Source organism: Cyclopterus lumpus, chromosome 11 (assembly GCF_009769545.1).
Source record: "Cyclopterus lumpus isolate fCycLum1 chromosome 11, fCycLum1.pri, whole genome shotgun sequence".
Classification (NCBI taxonomy): domain Eukaryota; kingdom Metazoa; phylum Chordata; class Actinopteri; order Perciformes; family Cyclopteridae; genus Cyclopterus; species Cyclopterus lumpus.
In genome coordinates this window covers 19,478,081-19,501,186 of record NC_046976.1, presented here as the reverse complement: position 1 = coordinate 19,501,186, position 23,106 = coordinate 19,478,081, and the positions used below count along the sequence as shown (strand labels likewise).

The following is a 23,106-nucleotide window of genomic DNA, read 5'->3' as shown; positions in this document are numbered from 1 at the left end:
AGCAGGAAATAAGAGGAGGCCGACGACACACAACAAAGGTCCTCGGCTAAATGTGAACTGGGGACGTGGCAGTCTCGTGTTATCCGACACACGCTGAGCCCTCCTTACCTTCTCCAGGCCGCATTCCGATACCTCCGACGGCGCCTGAAGGCAGCGCACTGACTAGGTATGCGGTGATGTCATAGCGACTATCGGCGTTACTTTGGAATCAGTTTGGCAGGTTGTAGCTGAGCGTGACCTCGTGCAGTGAGCTTTGGATAGTCTCTCTCTCTCTCTCTCTCTCTCCCCCCTTTCCTGCTAACGCTACTAACCACATTGACCTCCTTCCACGTCTCCCAATGCCATTTTGGCTGCGACCTCCGCGGCTAAATATAGACCGTGGCCAATGGGACGGACGTGGCCCGGGGAAACATGAACCAGGAGACACGCCCCACCCCCCCCCCCCCCCCCCCCCACCCCCCCCCCCCCCCCCCCCCCCCCCCCCCCCCCCCCCCCCCCCCCCATCCCCCACAAAGCGTAGGCTTCCTGTGTGTGCAGCGCTCACACCGGCCAATACACACCGGGTGTGTTCACGGCGAGAGGAACTGGACCCCTGACGTCACAACATTCCCACCGTCATCCAATCCCTTCCAATGCACCGCAGAGAATCAGATTATCCTCGGGGGGGGGGGGGGGGGGGGGGGGAGTCCTGAAGGGAAGTGAGCTCAGGTCTACACAACTTTTCTTTATGTGTCTATGTTATAATATATATAATAACATCTCAACGTCACCCAATCCACCCAAAATATACTCCTCCAATAAATACGAGTCATGGGAAGAGTCAAATGGGGCCCTCAAATGACGGCAGCTTCATCGGCTCAAACCCGGAGCAGCCGAGGTGCGTGGGATACGTTGGATGGTCGTTCCTCACGGGAATATCAAATGTCTCTATAAATAAATAGACTCTCGGGGCAACGTATTGACAAAGGTCGCGGCATTCTGGAGGTAAACAAGACCTTCACCACCAGACCCTCCGTTTAGGAGCAGTAGCAGTTTTAAGTGAGTTCAAGATGAGTCTTGATGCTGCATGAACCTTAATAACTCCGTGCTCTGCATAATTCCCAGAAAGGAAGTTGAACCTGTGGGTGGGGGGGGGGGTGGGGGGGGGTGGCACCTATGTGTCCCGGAGTCCCCACAATGTGAATGTATGAAGAGACGTGTCTATTCACACAAACAGATCTTTGTTTCACTATTCGAATTATTGTCCGAAGAAAAGAAAACATCTTGCTTTTAAGTTTGGTCTGTCCCCATCTTGCTTTTGGTCTGTCCCCATCTTGCTTTTGGTCTGTCCCCATCTTGCTTTTGGTCTGTCGCCATCTTGCTTTTTGTCTGTCGCCATCTTGCTTTTTGTCTGTCGCCATCTTGCTTTTAAGTCTGTCGCCATCTTGCTTTTTGTCTGTCGCCATCTTGCTTTTTGTCTGTCGCCATCTTGCTTTTTGTCTGTCGCCATCTTGCTTTTAAGTCTGTCCCCATCTTGCTTTTGGTCTGTCACCATCTTGCTTTTAAGTCTGTCGCCATCTTGCTTTTAAGTCTGTCGCCATCTTGCTTTTAAGTCTGTCGCCATCTTGCTTTTGGTCTGTCGCCATCTTGCTTTTTGTCTGTCGCCATCTTGCTTTTAAGTCTGTCCCCATCTTGCTTTTGGTCTGTCGCCATCTTGCTTTTGGTCTGTCGCCATCTTGCTTTTGGTCTGTCGCCATCTTGCTTTTTGGAACCAGAGAGAGGGTGGAGTACAACACTTTTTTTCGGGTTCCATAACGTTAAAACTCACTTTCCATGAACTTAAAAACACGCTTTGCCTCCAGCTCTCAAGAGTCCTGGCGTGGGTCAAAGGTCAAAATGGTATTCAAGGTCTTGCTCAGCACAGTGCAAATATTCCCATTTGCTGCATTCAATATTTAAACCTATGAATGAAATAGCAGCTCTTGAATTATGAAATATTTGAACTTAAACCTGAGACAAAGAGAGAAGTAAAGAGGGAATACATATAATGTGTGTGGACCGGGCTGAAGGAAGAGAGGAAATTAAAATTGGTGGCAGACTCCTTTTGACTCAGCTATTATCGTACCGTATGCACGAGAACGTATACAGGAGAGCCAGGTGCATCATGGTAACCGTTGGTTACAGTATATTGGGTTTCTGTCTGGGGAAATGCAATTACGATTTATTTTTCCCCCACCTAGCCACCAATCAACGGGCCGTGGATTAAGAGAACTCTAAGAATGTGCATATTAATCCCTCAAAGGCCTTATTATTATTCATCCTCCAGGTTCCTCGTGTCCAGTCTCATTAGTGTTTCTCGCCCTCGTTGCTCCTGCTCGTTCTGTAGAAAATCTCAAATAAAAAAATAGGCTCATTAATACAACTTCATGGCTTCTGAATTCACGACACAAAGAATAACAGCTTCACAGACGGACACGTACGTTGAGTTTTGTTTCACCCCAACAGGTTCACCCAAAGACTCAACACGCAAAGGTTCAGTGTGATGAAATAGAAGAAGCAGGCGTCCAATAATATAAATATTAGGGTTCATTAGTCCTTGCAAGGTCACAAAGAAAAGCAGAAAAGCACGATTAAAACGTTGACGCCAACATCACATTCCTCGCCGCTTCGACCGAAGAGAATAAACTCACACACCTCCGTCTCCAGCGCCATCTTTCGTCAGAGGGATTTAAAAACTGTCACTTTTCCCCTCCGGCCGACAGCGTTCTTCTCCAGAGAAGACACGTCAGCACGATTCACTTCATCACCGCCTGTCACGGTCCGTTGTTTCTTCTTTTTAAAGTCAAAGTCATTCTTCCATCTATTCATCCATCCGTCCATCGGAGAAAGAAGGGATGCAACGTTGTTAGGAAGACTGAAAAGAGTGCAACACGCGTTGCATCGCATCACTCACACTAACAGGTGGACGAAAAGAAATGGAGCAACGAAAGCCGGTCGTTTACAAACGCAGGACCGTAACCCAGGAAACAGCTGTTAGGGTTTTAATCCACGTTTCACGTTTGAGGCAAACCGCAAAGTGTAAACCAAGTGTTAAAAATAAATTTCTGTGCGAAACTTAATTGAAAATGCAGTTATGGGAACTTTAATTTTGGTTGAAAAGAGAGAGATTGGAGGAATGACAACAAGGATCTTCTTATCCGCAGACATCAATCCACCTTTTTCTCGAAGGCTAAAGTTCATAACCTTTTGTTGCACTGCGTTCCCAAGCAAATCTCCCCAAATGTGCATTAGTAAAAATTCAACTTGACCACAAATTAACCTCTAAATTGGCTTTTGTTGGCCAAATCTTAATCCCACCACGCTGTGTGAGAGAGATCAGAAAACACGTGTGAATCCATCTTGTTTGGGAGACACGGTACTCAATAATTCACACGACACAACACGATTTTCATATAGAACTTTTAATGGATATATCTATATATATATATTTATGTACTTTTATATTTTTTTTGTCTTTTCCATCAGAATATTGTATTGCTTCTTTTCCTTTACATGTTTCAGGTCTGCTGAGTGGAAATTTACCACTTTTCTATTTTAAGAGTTTCAGGTTTGACTCCTGTCAGTAGCCAAAGTTTTCTTTGGGGGGAGGGGAACGAAGGAACGAGAACGTGTCCCCACAAACACTTTACAAAAGGTTAAAATATAGGTTCAGGACGCATTTAGTGATTTTATAACAATTAAGAATATTCCTCAGAAGCGTGAGGCTGATGTACTTATATTATAATGTAAAGATCACCAAAAACACCAACACAGACCACATTTAAGCTCATTCTCCCAGCTGGGGGGTGGCAGGACGCTGGTCCGACGTGACATTTGGGCCTCACAACCTTTTTTTTTTGTTGGGTAGATTGATACCCATGTTTTTTAAATGTAATTATTTTTTGGGGATTCGATCATAGAAAGTGTTAAAATCCGTCTTGTACAAGTCCCGCCCCCTTCACGCTAAAGATTATACTGTGAGTGTGGACTCTTGCTAAGAAGTTGAGGCTCACCAAAATCGTATTCTCCAATTGTCAGCAAATTAATTGACGACGGAACACGAGAAGAAAACCATTGATCGCACGGAGACGTCCTCATTAGCCCGGTGCAGCAACTTGACGATTGCGCAATAAGCATTAATAAGTCCGCCGCATTTACAGACGTTCATGGACTCGAATGCATGAACTGTCTTTGATAAACCTGAGTGTCCAGGTGTGAATAAAGTGAATAAAATATGATAAATACCAGCTGTTTTACGGACTGTGTGGGCAAAAAAAATGCACAAGAACCGTATTTGTCCTTGACCATAACTCCATAGTATTCATCACGTCACCTCTCTCTAAATATTCCTTTAATTCCCTCTCGCTCATTGCTTGGTTTTAATGTTTGGTTGGTATGTAGGGGAGCTCACAGGCGGGTGGTGTTTGATCCATTGTGGCGGGCCGGTCTGGGCCACGGTGCCAGGTGAATGGGTTGAGTCCCAGTCCGGCCCGGGTCCCAGCACTTAGGCTACTGACATGGTCCCAGGCAAGCGTGAAGCCTTTTATAGTCCAAAGTTACAGGTGTAGGAACTATGAAACAATATGACATTAAGAATATCTACACATACCACCACAAAAATAAATAGATTAATATAAATTCTATCGCCGACATTTATACACGAGTCAGAACATTAAAAAACATTGATTATTAGGCTACGTTGGTAATGTTTAGAAGAAAAAAGAAAGCCTGCATGGATTAGAGATTAAAAGAGAGCAAACTCAAATAAAAAATAGGAAAAAGCACAAATTAAAGTGCAATGATGGATAGAAATAGAGAAGATTAAAGAAAAAATAATAGTTTGGAAAGAGAACTAAATAAAGGAAGACAGATAAATGATTTGTTTCAAGAATACACAAAAACAGACAAAAATTAACATTTAGTGATATAAAAAGAAGAAGGTCCACAAGGCTTCCCATTAGAACAACAAAGATATAGGAAATAAAATAACAAACACCATCAATGTGCCCTTGAGCAAGGCAGGCTGCCCCCCCAAGTGGTCCCAGTGCAGCCGCTCGGTAACCAGCGGTGGACTGGTTTTACTGGGAGGGTGCCAGTGTGAATGCGAGAGTAGAGTTGCTGAACAAGGAGCATGCAGGCAGTCAACTCCCCCCCCCCCCCCTCTACGAGCAGATGGAACGGCATGATGACGTAAAAAGATGTGCACATGCGTGACACCCGGTTACGTTAGTGTACACAATCAAGAGAAAATAAAATAAGTTTTAAAAAAAGTCCTTGAAACGAATATAAAAAAAATTACAAAAAAGAAAAGATTTTTCGAAAAATGTATAAATACCCTGCAATAACCATGACGATCATAAAAAACACCAGCAACATGATATTAATACTCAGGGAGATACAATCTCATGTGACCTAGAGATGATCATCGGAATGAAAAGACGACCCAAAGATTACCGTTTACAGACGTTATGTGCTTTTGTTGAAGTAAATGCATCGATAATATACTCAGTAATACATATATTATTCTTTTTGTGGAATAGTATATAGTTATAGCTAAAATAGAGACGAAGGGACGGTGCATTGTTAGCCGGGCGCAGCGCACCGTTAGCCGGGCGCAGCGCACCGTTAGCCGGGCTCACCGTTAGCCGGGCTCACCGTTAGCCGGGCTCACCGTTAGCCGGGCTCACCGTTAGCCGGGCGCAGCGCACCGTTAGCCGGTGTGCTCCTTTTCTCTCCTTGTCGTCAACCGGGTTTTGGGTTGAATTCATGTTGCAAACACAGTTCAGTACGTTGGTCCAATAGTCAGTTTTGTCTACATCCGTTGCAGAAAATTTGTTTGCCATTTGTTTGTTTTCACAGCCTCAAAAATATGAACTGCGCTCAAAATGCTCAAAACGTATCACACAATCCATAATGTGCTTTACTTTTGTACTAGTATTATTTTTTTGCCTCTCACACACCGAGGTGAGGGGTGTGTGTGTGTGTGTCCTTAATAAGTTGCGATAATTTTGAACGTCGATTTTTTTTCCAACTGTTTTTCACGATTACCTTTTTTTTTTTTTTGCACAGAACATGCAAGACAAAAGTACTTTTAAACGGATGATTTATAATACCGTAAGTAGAGCAACAAGATTTAAATGTTTAGCTTTTTGACTCAAACTCCACCCCCTGAGTGTAAACTGAATTCCCCCCCCTCCCCCGCCCTGTTGCCCGAGGTTACAGCCCTTTGCGGGAATGCTGCCTTGTAGCCTCCGGTATGAAATCACCTTCATAAACAGTCATACAAACCACGCAGTCAATTTCTATCACATAGAGTGCGTAAATGTCCATCTTTACAAGTACTTCCATTGACCTTGAAGCTGCATTGGACATTTCTACTGTCTGATGATGCAGTGCTGTCGATCAATACCAGTGATCAAAAATAATACGTGATCGGCTGTTTTAAACCCACGTTTCTTGCAATTGACCAAATAGTCTTGCGATACGATTCTCATACACTCTGCAGAGAGCCGCCGTTGCATTTGTGTCCATCGCAGGCCACCGTACCCGTTCCAACGACCTCGTAACGCCCTCTCCGGACCAGATAATTCCTTTTGTCTGGACACACGTCAGCTGTTATCTCAGCTAACGCGTCTCACTTTTGAACGAAGACTCGAGGAGTTTAACGTCAGATGGAAGTTTTTGCTCAGACAGACATTTTGTTTGACCAAACGGTGACAACCGGCAGCGATGCAACGGAGGCGTAGAGGGGGAAGCTGGACGTCTGTGGCCGTGTGGAGAATGCCCATCTGTCACTGTAATTACCCCCGACACACCGCGACAAATAAATAGGCTCTGGCGAGTGCGTGTGTGTCAGTAGGTTAGATATGGCTGAGGTTAAGTAGCTACTGTTGACCTTGACCTTGGGTTGGGTGTCAACTGAGCAGCATGTTACTTCTGTTACCGTCTGTGGCTCACGGTTCTGTTTAAAAACTAAAATGTAACAAGAGAGTTGTGGCTCATACCATCTGGAAACTTTTTAAAAATGTTATTATTTACGAGGCTTTAAAGTGTTTTAGATACCATGAAGCATTGAGTGAACGGGGGACGTCTTGTGACGTCAAAAACTTGGTAATTCCTAAAAGGAGGGTACAGTAGAATAACTGTTCCTTGGCTTCTTCACTGCAATCCCCTGCACCGTCGCCGTGCACTTGACTCAAGTCATGACCATTTTAAGGCAGTCGTCATGATGTTGGGCATTCTATGACTGTTAATGATGTTGGTAAGTAATGATGGCAGCTAGATGATAGCCCCGGCTCAAGGATGGAAACACGACCGTTGAAGTGTCACCCGCGCATTTTCAGCCCTCCTCTTCCTCTCTTTCAACTCATATCTTCTAAATCTAATCTAAAAAACGTCTTTTTAAATATTAAATATTTCAACCCTCTCTCTCTCTGCTCTCCGAGGCTTCGTTTTCCTTTATTTAAACTGGCGTAGTTTTCCTGTTCAGAGTATCTGAGTTGCTGTCCCGGTCCCTTTTGGCCGTCAGGCGGTCCAGGGTTCCCATGTTCCCCCGGTCCCTCTCCATGGTGGCTGTAGATATCGGAGCCGGCTGGGCAGGCACGGCGGCTGACGCGGAGGTATTCAACGGCGCTGCATTCTGGGCTACGGCCACCGCCGCCGCCGCCAAGTTGGACTTGGAGTGAGATGGGAGTGTGCCGCTGTTTATCACCGCTCCCCCGCTTCCTCCTCCTCCGCTGCCGCCGCTGGACTCCTTTGGGAAGTAGTTGTGGAGCTGGTACAGCGTGGCGCGGTCCACGGTGCCGTAGAGAGGCGGGGCGCCGCCTCCGAGGCTGCCCAGCTTGGAGTCCCTCGTCAGGGTGTACATGGAGATGTCGCCACCTCCTCCTCCTCCGCCGCTCCCGCCGCTGCTGCCGTGGTGCGGGTTGGGCAGGGTGGCCACGGAGAAGGGTGGAGCGGACGGCGGCAGGCTAAAGGTCTTGGACGTGCCGATGGGTGAGGCCTCCTGCGAGTGCGGCGGGTCGGTGGAGCGCGAGCTGGAGCGCGAGCGTCGCCGGAAGCGGTAGCTGGGCAGCCGCAGCACGGCGTGCGTGGTGCTCTTGAAGAGGTCGGCGCGAGAACGGCAGCGCAGCTCCTTGTTCTTCTCGATGTAGATGTTGACGGCGAGGACGCCCACCATCTCGGCCAGGATGAAGGACAGGCCGCCGAAGTAGAATGACCAGCCGTAGGAGTAGTGCCACTTCTTGTCCTCGTCCTTCTTGGGGGAGATGTCGCTCAGGGCCGCCGAGATGTACACGATTACCCCGATGATGTTACTGAGGCCTAAGGAGACGCACAAGACCTCCAACCGTTAGTGCTCCCCTGAGGCTCGTTAACCTGCTGCTTCATTACATTGTTTTTCTGGAACTGTTTCCTTTCAATTATACAAATGAGAGGCAGGCGCATTATGAAAATCAATCATGCACAAGAACGTCTTACTATGCCTCTGTCACATTGAAAGGGGATAAATAGCAGTTTTTTTGTAGTTTTGAGTGGAAAAGGTGCATTATGAGTTCCCGTTTCATTTTTATTTACGCGACGAAGCTGCATTCTCACCCGCAGCCACGAAGAGAATCCCTCCGCCGAGAACTATGTTCCTCTTGCTCTTGTAGAAGCTGCTGGAGGCGACGCACACGCCGCCCAGCAGGAGCAGGATGGCGCTGAGGATGGGGAAGATGCTGGAGGCTCGGACCACACCTGGAGAGGAGGATACCAAAAAAAAAAAAAAACACGTGCGCGTCATCTCGCGTGTTCACTTCGTCGCGTTAGTAGCCTCGTGAGAGCTGCTGCAGCCGGCACTATACCACTTGGCTCTGGAACAGCAGCTGGCTCCAGTATTCATAAATAATTGTTTAGAACGTAACTTTTTTTTTTTTTATGGTGCCCGTACATCTTTCACACGTTGTAAACAGAAACTATGGTTTTAAAGACGTGGGTTTTTTTAATGTGATGTTAAATTGAATTATTATATATGCATGATCTGGTGTTTTTGGAGAATTAACAATGTATCCTGGCTTCTCGCAAGTACCCAAAACTTCATACACTTGCAATACTAACCTGCTGAAACGGAGTTTGAGTCTGTATATTTTACATCATCACAAGAACCACGCGGGGGTCCCTGAAACCCCTCGGCAGTGAGTTCCTCTGCAGACCCCTCAAACCCTGCGATGACGTAGAGGCGTTTCACGAGGAGGAGGACGCAGTAATAACGCCATCTTAAGCAGGGACTGAAGGTGACTTTTTGAGCTGCATTAGCTTTTGAAGGCAAGCGATAGTGAAGCAGACATCCAGAGAAGCTTGGATCTGTCAAATGATTCTCTTGAGGTTGTTTCTTAAGAGGAAAAAAAGAGGTTGTGTCTCTCCAGCCCAATTAGTTGATTATCTAGATAAGTGGCTGAGAAGAAAGGAGTTTTGTGGTGAATTCCTGACCTTTGGCGCTCAGGTGTCGTATCGCTCTAGAGGATAATTAGTAGAGTGCTAATTACCTCCGGCTATTTGAGCTTTACATGCTTTCGTCTTCGTTAGAAGACAAGTTAATAATATGCATAATCTGCAACTATTTTTGATATCTGGTTTCAGTCAAGTGACAAACTGGTTCCAGCTCCTCAATTATGATGGGCTTATTTGGGCTTCTGTTTGGACCAAACAAGCTATTTGGGTATATATATATATATATATATATATATATATATAAACCTGCAGCAGAACGTGCAGAACGTACAGAGTAATATATATATATACTGTATATATTAACATGTAATAAAGATAAACATCAATCTATTAATACAATCTATAACTTCAATCCAATAATTGTTGGTTGCATGTTAAAAACTAGATATCAGTAGACTACGGTGCACAAGTCGAGGTCATGGACCAATGGAAGAAGCTTTAGTTTTCGGGATAGCTTTTTTTAAATCATCAACAATGGCAGTCAAGAAATCTGGCGCGTGTATCAGCGTCGCTCTTTGCTAAAAAATAAATAGAGACACAAATAAATCTCAAAGATTGTGCAGCCTTCGCGGAGGTGGGCTCTTTGTTCAGTCAAGTGGTCAGGAATCATCGCAGCCTCCTTCACGGGAAAAAGATATCTCCGTATAATATTCAGACAGAAGGCAAAAGGTTCAGGGCCGTACGGACAGAAAGGTGCCATCACAATGGAGGCTGAACACCGAGCGGAGAATAATCCATTAGTGAAGGCTGTTCTTTCAATCCATCTGTGAGAAGCTTTCTGTACACCCCCAGACTCCCAACCCCATGCACCTGGGCATTCACACACACACACACACACACACACACACACACACACCGCACAGACTGTTACGCACAACTCCAGGAAGGCTTTGCTTGAATCTGACATCCGTGTATTGATGTCCGCCCACCATCCCCTTCTGTCCTTTCTGTATCCGTGCGTGATGGAGACTGTAGCGCGTTGGTGTGTTCTGTTGAGAAGTGTGCATGCACAACGAGTGTAGTGCTGTGTGTGTGTGTGTGTGTGTGTGCCACTCACGCAGCAGATACTCTGCAGAATCTTGGTCGTAGTCTGCGTCGTCTGGGAAATGATTGATCTGGGAACACACACCTCGCTTCAAGCCTGGAAAAAAAAAAAGAGGGAGAGGAGAGCGTGAGGAAGAGGCAAAGATCACAAGGATGAGAGAAGGACGACGGGTGCCACTTCTGTCGGAGAAACAGTGAAAGGGAAGAGAGTGAAGGTGAGACGATGTCAAATGGCGAGGGGAGAAGAGAAGGAGGGACGAGTGAGTGTGAGATGTGGAGGAAGAGAGGAAGGGAATAGAAAGAGAGCGACGAAGGAGACGAAGAGAGGGAAGTGAACAAGCTAACACGAGACACGGCTGGCGGACACGAGGTAAGCGAAACAAATGCTACGGAAACAAGAGGAAGAAGGCCACAAAGAGCTACGAGGGCCCGTGAAGACGAGTTATTACGATCACATTAATAGTGGATGCATCGTCAGCGCCCACGTTCGTGGCTCTGTGGTGGGTTGAAGAGGTTAAAACTGCGTGATAACGTGCTGCTGATGTCATAACGAGGTTATTTACCACGAAACGTCTCGCGAATGACCAAAAGAGACTGCCGAGGAAAGTGGTGTTTCAGGTACTTCGTTCAATTAACAATGGATCCTAAAAAGGGGGGCCGAGGATGCATGTACTTCAACAACATGGCAATCCCTCCGATAGTCGTCGAGACATCGGACTCAAACCCACAAGCGTGAACCTCGTGGGGGAGTCGCTTAAGGCTTGAGGAAACCTCCTCTGGGGACCATGAATGACTCTAAAACATCATGTTTAGGGGTAACTTCTGTATTTTTCAACCTGGACCTCATCTCACCATGTTTCTTGTTTTTTTGTGTTAACTAACATTACCAACAACTTCAACAATGACAAGGGGCGAGCTGGCACCGTGAATTAATTAGTAATTATTTATTTTTTGCCATACCGACAAGCGGCTGACAAACCTTTACGGAAGAAGTCTCACTCAGGAGAAGTCTCGTTCTGGAAATGACCGAAGAGCTTCGACCAATTATACCGCAAGGAGCGAGAGGAGGGAACAGGAAGAGGAAGAGGAGGGGTGAACCAGAAGCTCGGGACACTGGCGGCCATGTTGTTTCAGAAGGAGACTTCTCGTTGAGCGAGACTCACCGTAACAAACTGAGCGATTCCAGTTAAAGGTCCTTTCCTTCCGTATAGTCCTTTCCATCATGTTGTCAGACACTTATACTACCAAAACGAGTGCGTTTTAATGGACTTCACGTTACATTTACACCCTCAGACATGAACACGTGAAATACAGATTCATGCATTCATAATCTTGCCAACGTTACCATCCCTGGAGCCAAGAGGCTAGCTTTAACAGCACTATTACAGTTATTGGAAAAGGAAATTAAATAATGAACTGAATCCATGTGATTTTATCTTCAGAGCCGGAGATAAAAATCATCAAATCATGGCACCCAAATGAACTAGAATCCAATCAACAATCATGATAATTTGTCCCTTGAACAAAACGCACATCGAAAGCTTCACTCCTGGAGGAACGCCAGCCGGCTTTCTGCTTCGTCTTCGTGAATCACAACAGAAGCCCGCCTACATTTCTTATTCAGAGGGACATTTTGTTCACCTTGACAGCTATTTGTGCATCTCATGGAAACACACATCGAGGAGGGAAGGAGAGATCCCGTGTTTCTCTTGCAATGAACAGGGAAAAAAATAAATAAATCACCATAAAAAAATTTAAAAAAGGATGTGAAAAGAATACTTCGGTTCACGTCGGCAAAGAACAACCTGAATCGATATCTGATCGCTTTCGAGACAGAAGATCAAAGACATTATGGATGCTGTGGGACATCATTTTTTATATATTAGGACCAGGGAACTGGTTTAAAACATAGGGAATTGGGCCCAGTGGAAAGAAACTGGGATGAAAAGAGTACCTGTGTAACACACTGGACCATTTCCAGACGAGCTGCCAGGCAACAACAACAACAACAACAACAACAACAAAGTCTTGCCGCATCTGGCGATCAACAAGAGGTCTTTCCACATGAAACAGCTCGCAAAAAAAAAACTAATTCTAGAAGCTAGAAATCCAATAAATTTCCCTTTGCGTCGGATTTGAATGCACGCAGCAGAAAAAAAAGACTTCTGCTCTCTTGTTCACGATAATTACACTAATGTCTCAAATTGAATGAGGTAATTTTACTGATGTTAAAATGCAACTTCCCCTTTAAAACCGGAAAAAAAAAACCTCACGTTGTCTATGTGTGAACGTCGGCAGCCGCAGCAATGCAGGAAAACTACCCAATCAGTCATCGGATGAGTCACCACTCATATCTGAGCTCTTTATGTTGGATGCATAGTGTGAGCGTACATATACATACATATATATATATATACATATATATATATGTATATGTATATGTACGTGTTTGTATGCAGCAGGGAAACACGAAGCGAAGCTCATATCTAAACATCCTGACAATCCTCTTCTCTGAATTGTGCCCGATGTTTTAGATAGTTGTAGCTTTTCTCTCGCGGTCCACAAACCGGCATCGACCGGTTCTGCAGGGACCATTTGAGAAGACGCTCTTCGGATTACGGGTTGTCACGCTTTGCAGGAAGCGCCGGACCATTTCTTAGGTCACGTTACCTCACGAGCTGAAAATCACTCCAACCGTCGATGGACAATCGCCCTTCGAGGGACTCTCTGATGTCACACATCAAACGAAAAGGCAATGTTTGCTTTTGATCTCACACCTTTTAAAACGTAACGTAACACATCGTGAATAAATACGTGTAAAGTCCACGTTTATATACATCTGGTTTGAATACGACGCATCAATTCACGTCAACTCAATTCAACGTGTACCGTCGTGTGCAGAGGTAAACGCCGCGTCAGCGTGTCTACGGCCGGCCGTACCTTCCAGGCAGCAGATCCTCCAGAGGCCGGAGTGGGTGAGCGCCCCGGGGTCCTTCTTGTCCTTGTTGTTGGAGTCGTCCTGGGACGAGTTGGCCGTGCTGTTGCAGATGAAGGCGCGGGCGTACAGCCAGTAGTCCGTGCCGATGGCCACCGTCATGAGGGCGAAGGCCGCGAACGCCCCCCATGGTGGTCAGCAGCACCTGGATGCCCCGCTCGCACCACACCATCGCCGGGCGAGGAAGGAAACTGATATCTGACGAGGAACACGGACACCAGAATCAGACATCTGAAGTTCATAGGGTACCGGTATGCATGATGATAACACCCATAGGAGGATCCAGAGTGTCAGACTTTAACTTGAACATGTGTGTTCCTGATTAAAGTCCTGTTTGACGGTGATGGAGGACATCAGCATGATGATAACCAGAGATTCACTTATAGGGAACACCCCTTTTTTTTGGTGTGACTTTCACTGGGATTCAAAGAAGTTTATCGTTGACGTGAGAGAAATCAGGAGAAACGATGAATCCACGTTCTACTGCGGCGTCGAGAGAGAATCAGAGTGATCATAGAAGACGGACGACATGACAGCTCCTCAAAAGGGAAGCCGAAGCATCTGGATCAACCCCCCCCCCCCTGGTGGCCCGACTGCAGAATAGCTAAAAAAAAAAAAGTTTTAATTTTTCTGTTTGTTTGGTTTTATCTTTTTTTATGCCGTTTTTTGATTAAAGGAAAATTGGGAGACGGATACAAAAATTCTACCTCTTTTTTAAAATCTTCATTCTATGACTAACTTCACTTTTGTGCTGCATTTCTTAACATTGTTATTACCGATCCGTATCAGCGTGTTTGCCAACTGGTCACTGGTCTTAGGACTGTAACTGACATCCACCTTATCTATTCATGTCAATATTCAGGCTGAGAAGAATAATCATAATAAAAATCGTATTCAGTGTGAAACTAAATAGACTTTTTGTTGAAATGATGAATAAATAAATTTAAAGGTTGAAATAAATGAGATGCTGAAAGTAAGACGTGTTCAGTCTTTCCTGTTGCATTCTGGGTTAGTTTTATAATAATTCTAATTAAATATAATATAATAAAATATAAAAACATCCAATATTGTTACCAAAAATGAACATCGGGGGCTGGAAGAACGGACGTAGAACCTCCTCCTCTGTGAGTTCCCCCCAAAGAATTACAATAAAGTTATAAGGTCCATTATTTGGTGGATCGCTGAACTTCTCTCAGCAGGTTTCTGACCTTCCGGTCATCACTTTGAAAATTACTCGCTTTAAGTCAACAGAGGTTTGGAGGACAATTCTTTGGAATTTAGTTTTTGGTAAGATCAATAGGGGGGGGGGGGGGGGGTAAAGGGCAGCTGCAAAGGTACAACAAAAAGAAAAGGAAGCATGGTATAGAGGTCAAGAGGAGAGGAGAGAGGAGACAGGAATCCATGCTGAGAGGTGAACAGCGAGGAAGACGACGACCATTTAGCGCCTCGATATGATTTCAACCTTTTTAAAAACATGAAAACTCATTTGAAAAGTCTGGAAAAACCCCGGATGCGACATTTCTGTTCGGGAGGTTTAATGTAAACAATCGATCGCACAGATGATAATAATCTAAAAAAAAAAACAACAAAAAACTATTTGGTTAATTCAGTTGGCCTGAGGGGTGTTTCCATGGCAACACAAATCCCCCCAAAACAACGGAGAGAACACTGTTCCTCTGGACCCTGAAACTGACCCCGGACCGCTGCATGAGATTAGGCCCTGAGAAGACTGCAGTGAGAAATATTTATTTTTAATTACATTTGTGTTCTGGGTTTCTATTTCTTTAATTTAATTTTCTTTAAAATACAGTTTTAAAATTTTTTTTTTAAACATGTGCAATCAGAACATCCTAAACATTATAATCAGACTAATATTTCATTTTATTTGCATTAAAACCAGCTGAAACATGGATGGACGTCAGATAAATGTGGTGAATTCTTCCCAATAAAATATAAAAAAATGAAATATAAGTTGGTTAATTAAAGGGCAGCTTTTTCAGTGCACATCTTTTACTACAAACTACACTTGCAGAAAAAGAAAAAGTCTGTAAATGTGCTGACAAAAATATCGAGGTGACACGACACTTTACTTGATCCTGATTGGTCAGACTCGTCAAAGAAATGTTTGGGATCCAACCAATCGAGGCGGGGTTTTTGGGGCATTTTGCACAAAAAAAAAAAATAAAAATCTGTTGTCCAGAGCCACATTGCAATGAAAAGACAACGTAATGAAAACTGAATTATTTACGTATTACAGCTGTTTGGATATTAATTGTTTTACCGATCGTTCCCTGAATTATTTTCTTTTAAACGGCCTTTTTATTGTCCCTCCCCTTCAGTCATCTCCGATCTAATGATTAATCAAAACCACTTCCCTCTGAATCCAGACCTCTGTTCACATCTGCACTCCTGTGTGTGTGTGTGTGTGTGTACATGTGTGTGTGTGTGTGTGCATGTGTGTGTGTGTGTGTGTGTGTGTGGTTTCCTGCCCGACGGGGTTCGTTCATGCTGGTTTTGTATATTAAATAATTATACACGTGTGTCATGTACGTGTGTCTGCATACAAGAATCCACATGTGGTAGTTTTGTTGTTTGTGTATGCACAAGCACACCTGTGTGTGTGTGTGTGTGTGTGTGTGTGTGTGTGTGTTACCTGGCGGCATGTTTCTGCCTTTCGCCTCCATCTCTTCTGCCCCCCGCTGCCGCCGCTGTTCTTCTTCTTCTTCCTCGTCAATGAAGAGCGCTCCGTAGCTCCGGTCCGAGCCGCCTCCATCCACCGTTAATCCTTCGCTTTCGCTCACTCACTCTCCCTCGCTCCTCTTCCTCTCCTCTTTTTCCTCTCTTTACCTTGAGCACTCCTTCTTTCTTGGAGATCGGGGGGTGGGGTGGGGGGGGGGGGGGTACTTCACTTGGCGTCCTCTCCTCTCATTGAATTGTCGTGGCAGTCGTCTTAGCTACTGAGAGTCGCGGGGGTGAAGCGGGGAAGGGCGAGAGAGAGAGAGAGTGAGAGAAAAGCCAAAGAAGAGAGCGAGAGAAGCACGAAAACAAGGAGAAGACGAGAAAGCGATAGGAAAGAGTGAGAGGAGGAGGGGGAGAGGACGCGTTCGATTGACGGACGCGACGCGAGTCTAGAAAGCAGGAGAGGTGCTCCTGAGAAGCATCTCCCACGCAAACAAGTTCCCTATACGACAACGATCATAACGATGCGCCTTCGAATGAAACAAACAAACAAACAAACATCGGAAAACCTGATGCACGGCGGGGAAGGAACGAGCCCCCCGTCAAACGAGAGGAGCTGAGAGAGAGAGAGAGAGAGAGAGAGAGAGAGATAAAGCAATAGAAAAGAACAGGCGATGCGAGAGAGCGTTCTCTATTCCATCGCCATGGCAACAGTGAATTTCAAAGTCTATGGTGGAGCTGGTGAGTGCGTACTAGTGTGCATCTGTGTGTGTGTGTGTGTGTGTGTGTGTGTGCTGGGGGAGTAGGGAGATGGATGTAACAGCTGAGAGGATTTTGCTGAGATAAAAAAAATAAAAGTGTGTGAATTCCATTGGTATGCAGAGCAGCCTGGATGTCACGCACGACTGATGCAAACACACACACACACACGCACACACACGCACACACACGCGCGGGATGTAGTACACGGCTGCATTTAGTACACGAGGAATGAACATTCCACGTTGGAGATGACAGACTTTTTGAGTCAGCAGCGTTGCGGCCGAAGCGTCTCGGCACGTTTTCGGCCGTCCAACTTTCCTCCCCGGTCGGCGCGGTGACTCAACCACGAGCGCTTAGTATCCGTTTCATCGCTTTTCACGAGATGCACAATGTAGATTGTTCAAAAGCTGAGAGATCCGGAGCGGTTTCGGGGGATTTTTTTCGATGCCTTGCTCAAAGGGCGTTTGGGCAGAGAGGCCAACCGCTCACGTCCTGCGGAAGCCTCCCAGGAGGGAAGATCCCCGTCTGTGACCCGGGGTGCAATCTTGACAGATTTTTTATTTATTTTTTCTTGCGAGCTGTTGCACAAAACTGCAGGGTACCGAAAAAAATCCACAAGGAAGCCTTCAACAGCAACGCAGCGAGGGGTCCCGTCACCAGCACAGCTTCCCTTTGGAGGCGGCATCAGCCCTTCGTTCAAATGTCTAAATCCTGACTGATGTTTACGTTTAACCGACAGAGGACCACCAGCAGATTGGTGAATCATGACTGACGTCTGTCAGGAGCAAAGCCGGTATGACCGCGAGCTACAAATCTTCATTAAATAGACTTTTGGGATGCCAAATGGGTAAACGAAGTGTGTAACTTGGGAGGCATCACGGGGGCATCCGATGCCCTTCAGAGGGTCAACACCGGTTTCTTTTAGCCGTTACTAACTGGTCTCTCCCCCCCCCTCACACCCCTTTACTTGTAATTGCTTTGGAAGACTGACAAGCGATATTGTGCTGCTGATGGTGGACAAACAATATATATTGCCATTTAGTTTACAGAGCTTGTTGCCCAACTTTGTCTGTACTGGAGGTCTCCAAAAACCTGACACAAAACAAGCGGTGTAAGTTACGACCTGTTTTTGAAGGACTTGAGGACCATCAGAACCTATAGATGAAAATCACTCCGGTATCTGCCCGACAACAACTTAGCTCAGACCTCCTCTTCTATGCACTGGTCTTCGTTTCCAGTCCGATTAGCAACTTGAGATGCGAGAATGGAGTTGAAGTTGAGAGACAACGTCAACAACCGGATCGTTCCCGTTGACAAGACCTTTTGGCCTGCGTTCATCAAAAGCCTGCTCGACCGCGATTGGTTGATAGAAGTCGGGACGACAAACTTGAAACAGAACCTTCTGATACCAAAATCTTTACCTGTTGTCAACAGATATCTGCATATGAGATTAGTCAGAAATATGGATAATAGTCAAACAGACATAACCCAAACAGATATCCACATGATTAGAAACCCAAACGTGCTTTCCAAATCACATACGTTTTATTTTGTACTTTTAGTTCATCCTGTACTGGTGCATGCACCATGCATTCAATCGGGACACACTACATCGTAACCTTACACCTTGAGCTTTTGGCCCTCTTGCTCAAATATCCTCTACGCATGAGGATCGTGGGTCGGATTAGTCAGAAAAGCATGCGGCAAATGCAACCGGATGCAGTAGGACCGCCTGGTATTTCTGGCAGACTGCATTTGTCAGACATTGGAACACACTCAATCTGTTTCTGGCACACTGGATAGCGTGCTAGTAAGGGTATCAGAACACACACAGACCGACGAGCCACTGCAATAGAACCCGATATCTCCAAGGACCTGATCCGTTAAGAATTTGGACCTCGATACTCTCGGGGCTCCGCTTTGGGTGACGGTAACTACAGACCACCGGGTCACCCTCGAGCCTGCACTGTTGGTGGAAGATTGACAGCTAGAAAGGTGTGACATCTGGATACATCCTCTGCCAGCGCAGAAATATGAACACATCTGGAGGCCAAGATTTGGGCTGAATTTGAATAAGTTTCAACCGAAAACAGTTTCGAATGCGCCGGAAATCGAGGTTTTCAAAGGTAAAACGCGATTGTTCGACAATGTGGTCAAACAAAACCGACGTTTGCAATCACAAAGTGGGAGTTGCGACAGAAAAGAAGGGTGAGATGGGAGGAACCCCCGCAGTCACTAACAGGAACAAAAAGCAATGAGTCGAAGTTACAGCAGATATCAAAAAGCTTTTGATTTTTCATTTTACGGCAGCGAGCGACTGCCCGGGGAGTCCGTCCAGAGAAAACTGTCCACACCAACGCCGGCTGAAACTCTTCAACACCTCCACCCCCGCCAGAGAACAACAGGACATTCACTGTTGCCTTTTTATGATTCTTTGGCTAGCGAAACCCTTTAAACTTCTCAAAATGTCCCCAGTGAAAGTGTGAAGCTCGATCATGCGGCGACCCACAGACAGGAAGCATTGCGGCTTGTCACTCTCAGGTTTCTAAAGAGAAGCTGTGAGGGTTGAATCTTTCATTGTTCATGTTGGAGGAGCAAACAGCGTCACGGCGTCACAGGCTGAGCAAACACATTCCCTGACATCCAAAGTGCACCTCTGTGTGGATTATTGCCACGGGAAGCCGGGACGTGGACGTGTTTGCCGTCGTCAGAGGGATGCTTTGAATTCCGCCTCGTTCCCAATAGCAAATTATGGCAAAATAAACTGCAGCGTTCCACCATCAGCCATTGCTCTCACATTTCAACACTATTTATAGAGCGATAGGTGCATCGACAGGCCGACAAGAGACAAACGCGTCGACGCGGATTCTGTCAAGTCTCAAATGAGGCAGACTCGTGATCCCTGATCCTTTAAATAAGGCTGCGGGACTTCATTGCAGTTGAATCGTGTGTTGTAATGTTTAGAGCAGTTTATCTATATGTATATGCATAGGACATTTACAAGAAAGCCTTATTGCACAAGCTAATCAATTACAAATAATGCTATATATATATATTGCTGGGGGGGAAATGTAGACTTTTGTCATTCAGAAGATAATTTCAGAGTGTTGTCACTCCTGCATGTTCTTGGATAAGCCATCTAGTGGTCATTAGAGGAACTGCAGCATTTGATTGGTGCTTTGGAAGCCCTGTAGGACCCCTGGGATGGCCCGCAATCAGACACAACAAACACGACTACAACCGGAACTCACACATTATTATTTTGTGCTCAAGCCCCCTAAAATAAACCTGCTTTACTTATTGTATTATTAGCAACGGTCCTGCAGCACAACATGGAACAAACACATAAAAAAGGGGTTGCCGGCGGCGACGCAGATGCAGAAAGCAGAGGATGAAAGTTCAAGGACAAATCAGCCCATGCTCTGAATCATGAATTCAGCGTCGCTATGAATCCTGCAGTGAATACAGAGCATCACCGGAATATGGAAGTAGTGGAGGATGATTATTATTACATGAAGTAAGTCTATGAGGACAGCGATGGGACGACCGGTGGGTGGAAAGGTGCCTTTGTTCACATGTTAGAATTACTTTATAATAATGTATTTAATAATGTTTTTAGAAACATTTTTGCAGACTTCACGTCACGGGAACATTGTTCTCTTTCTCCGTGACTATGTGTGTGTTTAGAATATGCATGACTAAACTATATTAATAACTTAAATATGAAGATGATTTCAAGGGATACATAATGTTTTATATACAGTTTCAGGAAGGATTTTTGTAGACAGGAAGCAGGATGAGTTCGCTCTCTTGTTACATTCAATACTCGCTGAGAGAAATCTAAACCCAGACGGGAGCCCACACTCATCTGTGCACCCCGCCGCACACACATACACACATATACACACATATACACACATATACACACATATACACACATATACACACACATACACACATATACACACACACACATACACACATACACACATATACACACATATACACACATATACACACATATACACACACATACACACATATACACACACACACATACACACATATACACACATATACACACATATACACACACATACACACACATACACACACGTACACACACACATACACACATATACACACATACACACACATACACACACACACACATGTACACACATATACACATACACACATATAAACACATACACACATATAAACACATATACACATACACACATATAAACACATATACACATACACACATATACACATATAAACACATACACACATATAAACACATATACACATACACACATATACACATATAAACACATACACACATATAAACACATATACACATATAAACACATACACACATATAAACACATATACACATACACACATATACACATATAAACACATACACACATATAAACACATATACACATATAAACACATACACACATATAAACACATATACACATACACACATATAAACACATATACACATATAAACACATACACGTAAACACACATACAAATATACACATACAAATATACACACATATACACCATATTGTCCAATGTGACAATCCATCTCCATCTTCACAAACACTTTTTGATATTACATAAAACTGCCCCCCCGCCCCCCTCCCCCCCCCCTTACCTTGCAGAGACACGCGGGTCTTCATCAATTAGTTTTCAGCGATTTGCAGCTAAAAAGCAGTTGAAAAAAAAATCAAATAATGTACTTTTTAAAACACACACAACGCTTGGCGTCGTTCCCAGATGGTTTCCGTGAGAGAACAATGTGTGCGCGTGACGTTCACGGGGGGGGGGCGCTCCTCTCAGCCCGAGAACACGCCGTCACGTCGTTAGTGCGTGAAAAGACGTGTTTATATCACAAATAAAACCGTATTGTAATCAGTTCCGAGGCTTACCTTCTGCAGCCCGCTGATGCAGGTGGCAGCGAGGCGCGTGCGCGTGTGCGCGCGCGAGAGAGAGAGAGAGATGGAGTGACTGGGAGGTGGAGGAAGGAGGACGCCTGTGTGCATGTTGTTGTTTATGTAATCACAGAAACTCAACAACCTGCTGGAGTTTCCTCTGGAACAAACCTTTTTAAACATGTTCCTCTGTATCTGTGAAGATGTGCTGCAGACTGATGACGCAGCTGCTGCTTTAGCATCATATTTATTTATATATTTATATATATATATATATATATCATATAGTTTCGTTATTCTGAAGTCTGAATGTGGTAAACGTGGTGAAATGAGAGCGTGTGTGTGTGTGTGTTTGGGGGTTGAGGCCGTAGACCGGGAGGTAAGGAGTGGACCGCGACTCACCCGCCGGTTCATTGTGAAGGTTGTGTTTGGCATTTTGGCCGTCGCCATCTTGGTTTTGGTCCGTCGCCATCTTGGTTTTTTGGGCAGCGTCATCTTGTTTTTTTTTTAGCAACCAGAAGTAACACATGAGGGCGGAGCCAAGTTAACTTTAAGGCTGGAAGTAGTAAGTCCAAAACACAGACAACTCCAATCTAGTGATCTGTCAATCACCTTGTAGCCCCGCCCCTTAAGCATACCCTGCTTTATGGTCTGTTTGACTCTAAAATGGGGCCACGATTCACTAAATGAACAACATGCTGCATCGAAGAAGACTTGAAACTATCAACGCATCTGTCACAAACCTTTGGGCGTGTCGGGTAGCGGTCGTTACATCGTTAAACTCCCACTTTGTTAGGTTTTGGGTAAAAGGTCGCAATTGACTAAATATGAGCATTTATCCTTTTGTGTCACATTGGAATCGACTTTCTTTGCTCTCAATAATTAGTTTTTAGGTTTTTTTTGTAACACGCACTTTCGTTCGCCTATTTTTTGGGAATAATCTGACAGCAACACGTCACCGCGGTGATTTTCAGGGAGGTCGTCAGTTAAACTGCTGTGGAACTCTGCCATCAGAGGTTGCTATAGCAACAGCATGTTCGACTGAAACCAACTGCTGGAGGCAGAATTTTAAGATCAAAGTAGTGGTAGTGGTGGTGGTGCTACATTGTATCCATCACTTGTAAGGAGTAATGTAACGTTAGTTATGAATGTGTGAAGTCGATCCAAGAC

General features: G+C 45.0%; 1 protein-coding gene across 1 annotated transcript; it reads right to left on the bottom strand.

The window, feature by feature from the left end:
• Window positions 1-7,480: 7,480 nt before the first annotated feature.
• On the bottom strand, window positions 7,481-16,230 carry LOC117738765 (voltage-dependent calcium channel gamma-4 subunit-like). The gene is given in 6 exon segments (XM_034544876.1): window positions 7,481-8,340; window positions 8,614-8,754; window positions 10,565-10,648; window positions 13,492-13,672; window positions 13,674-13,744; window positions 16,200-16,230. Coding segments are annotated over 6 exon segments (1,368 nt in total).
• Between the last annotated feature and the right edge of the window lie 6,876 nt (window positions 16,231-23,106).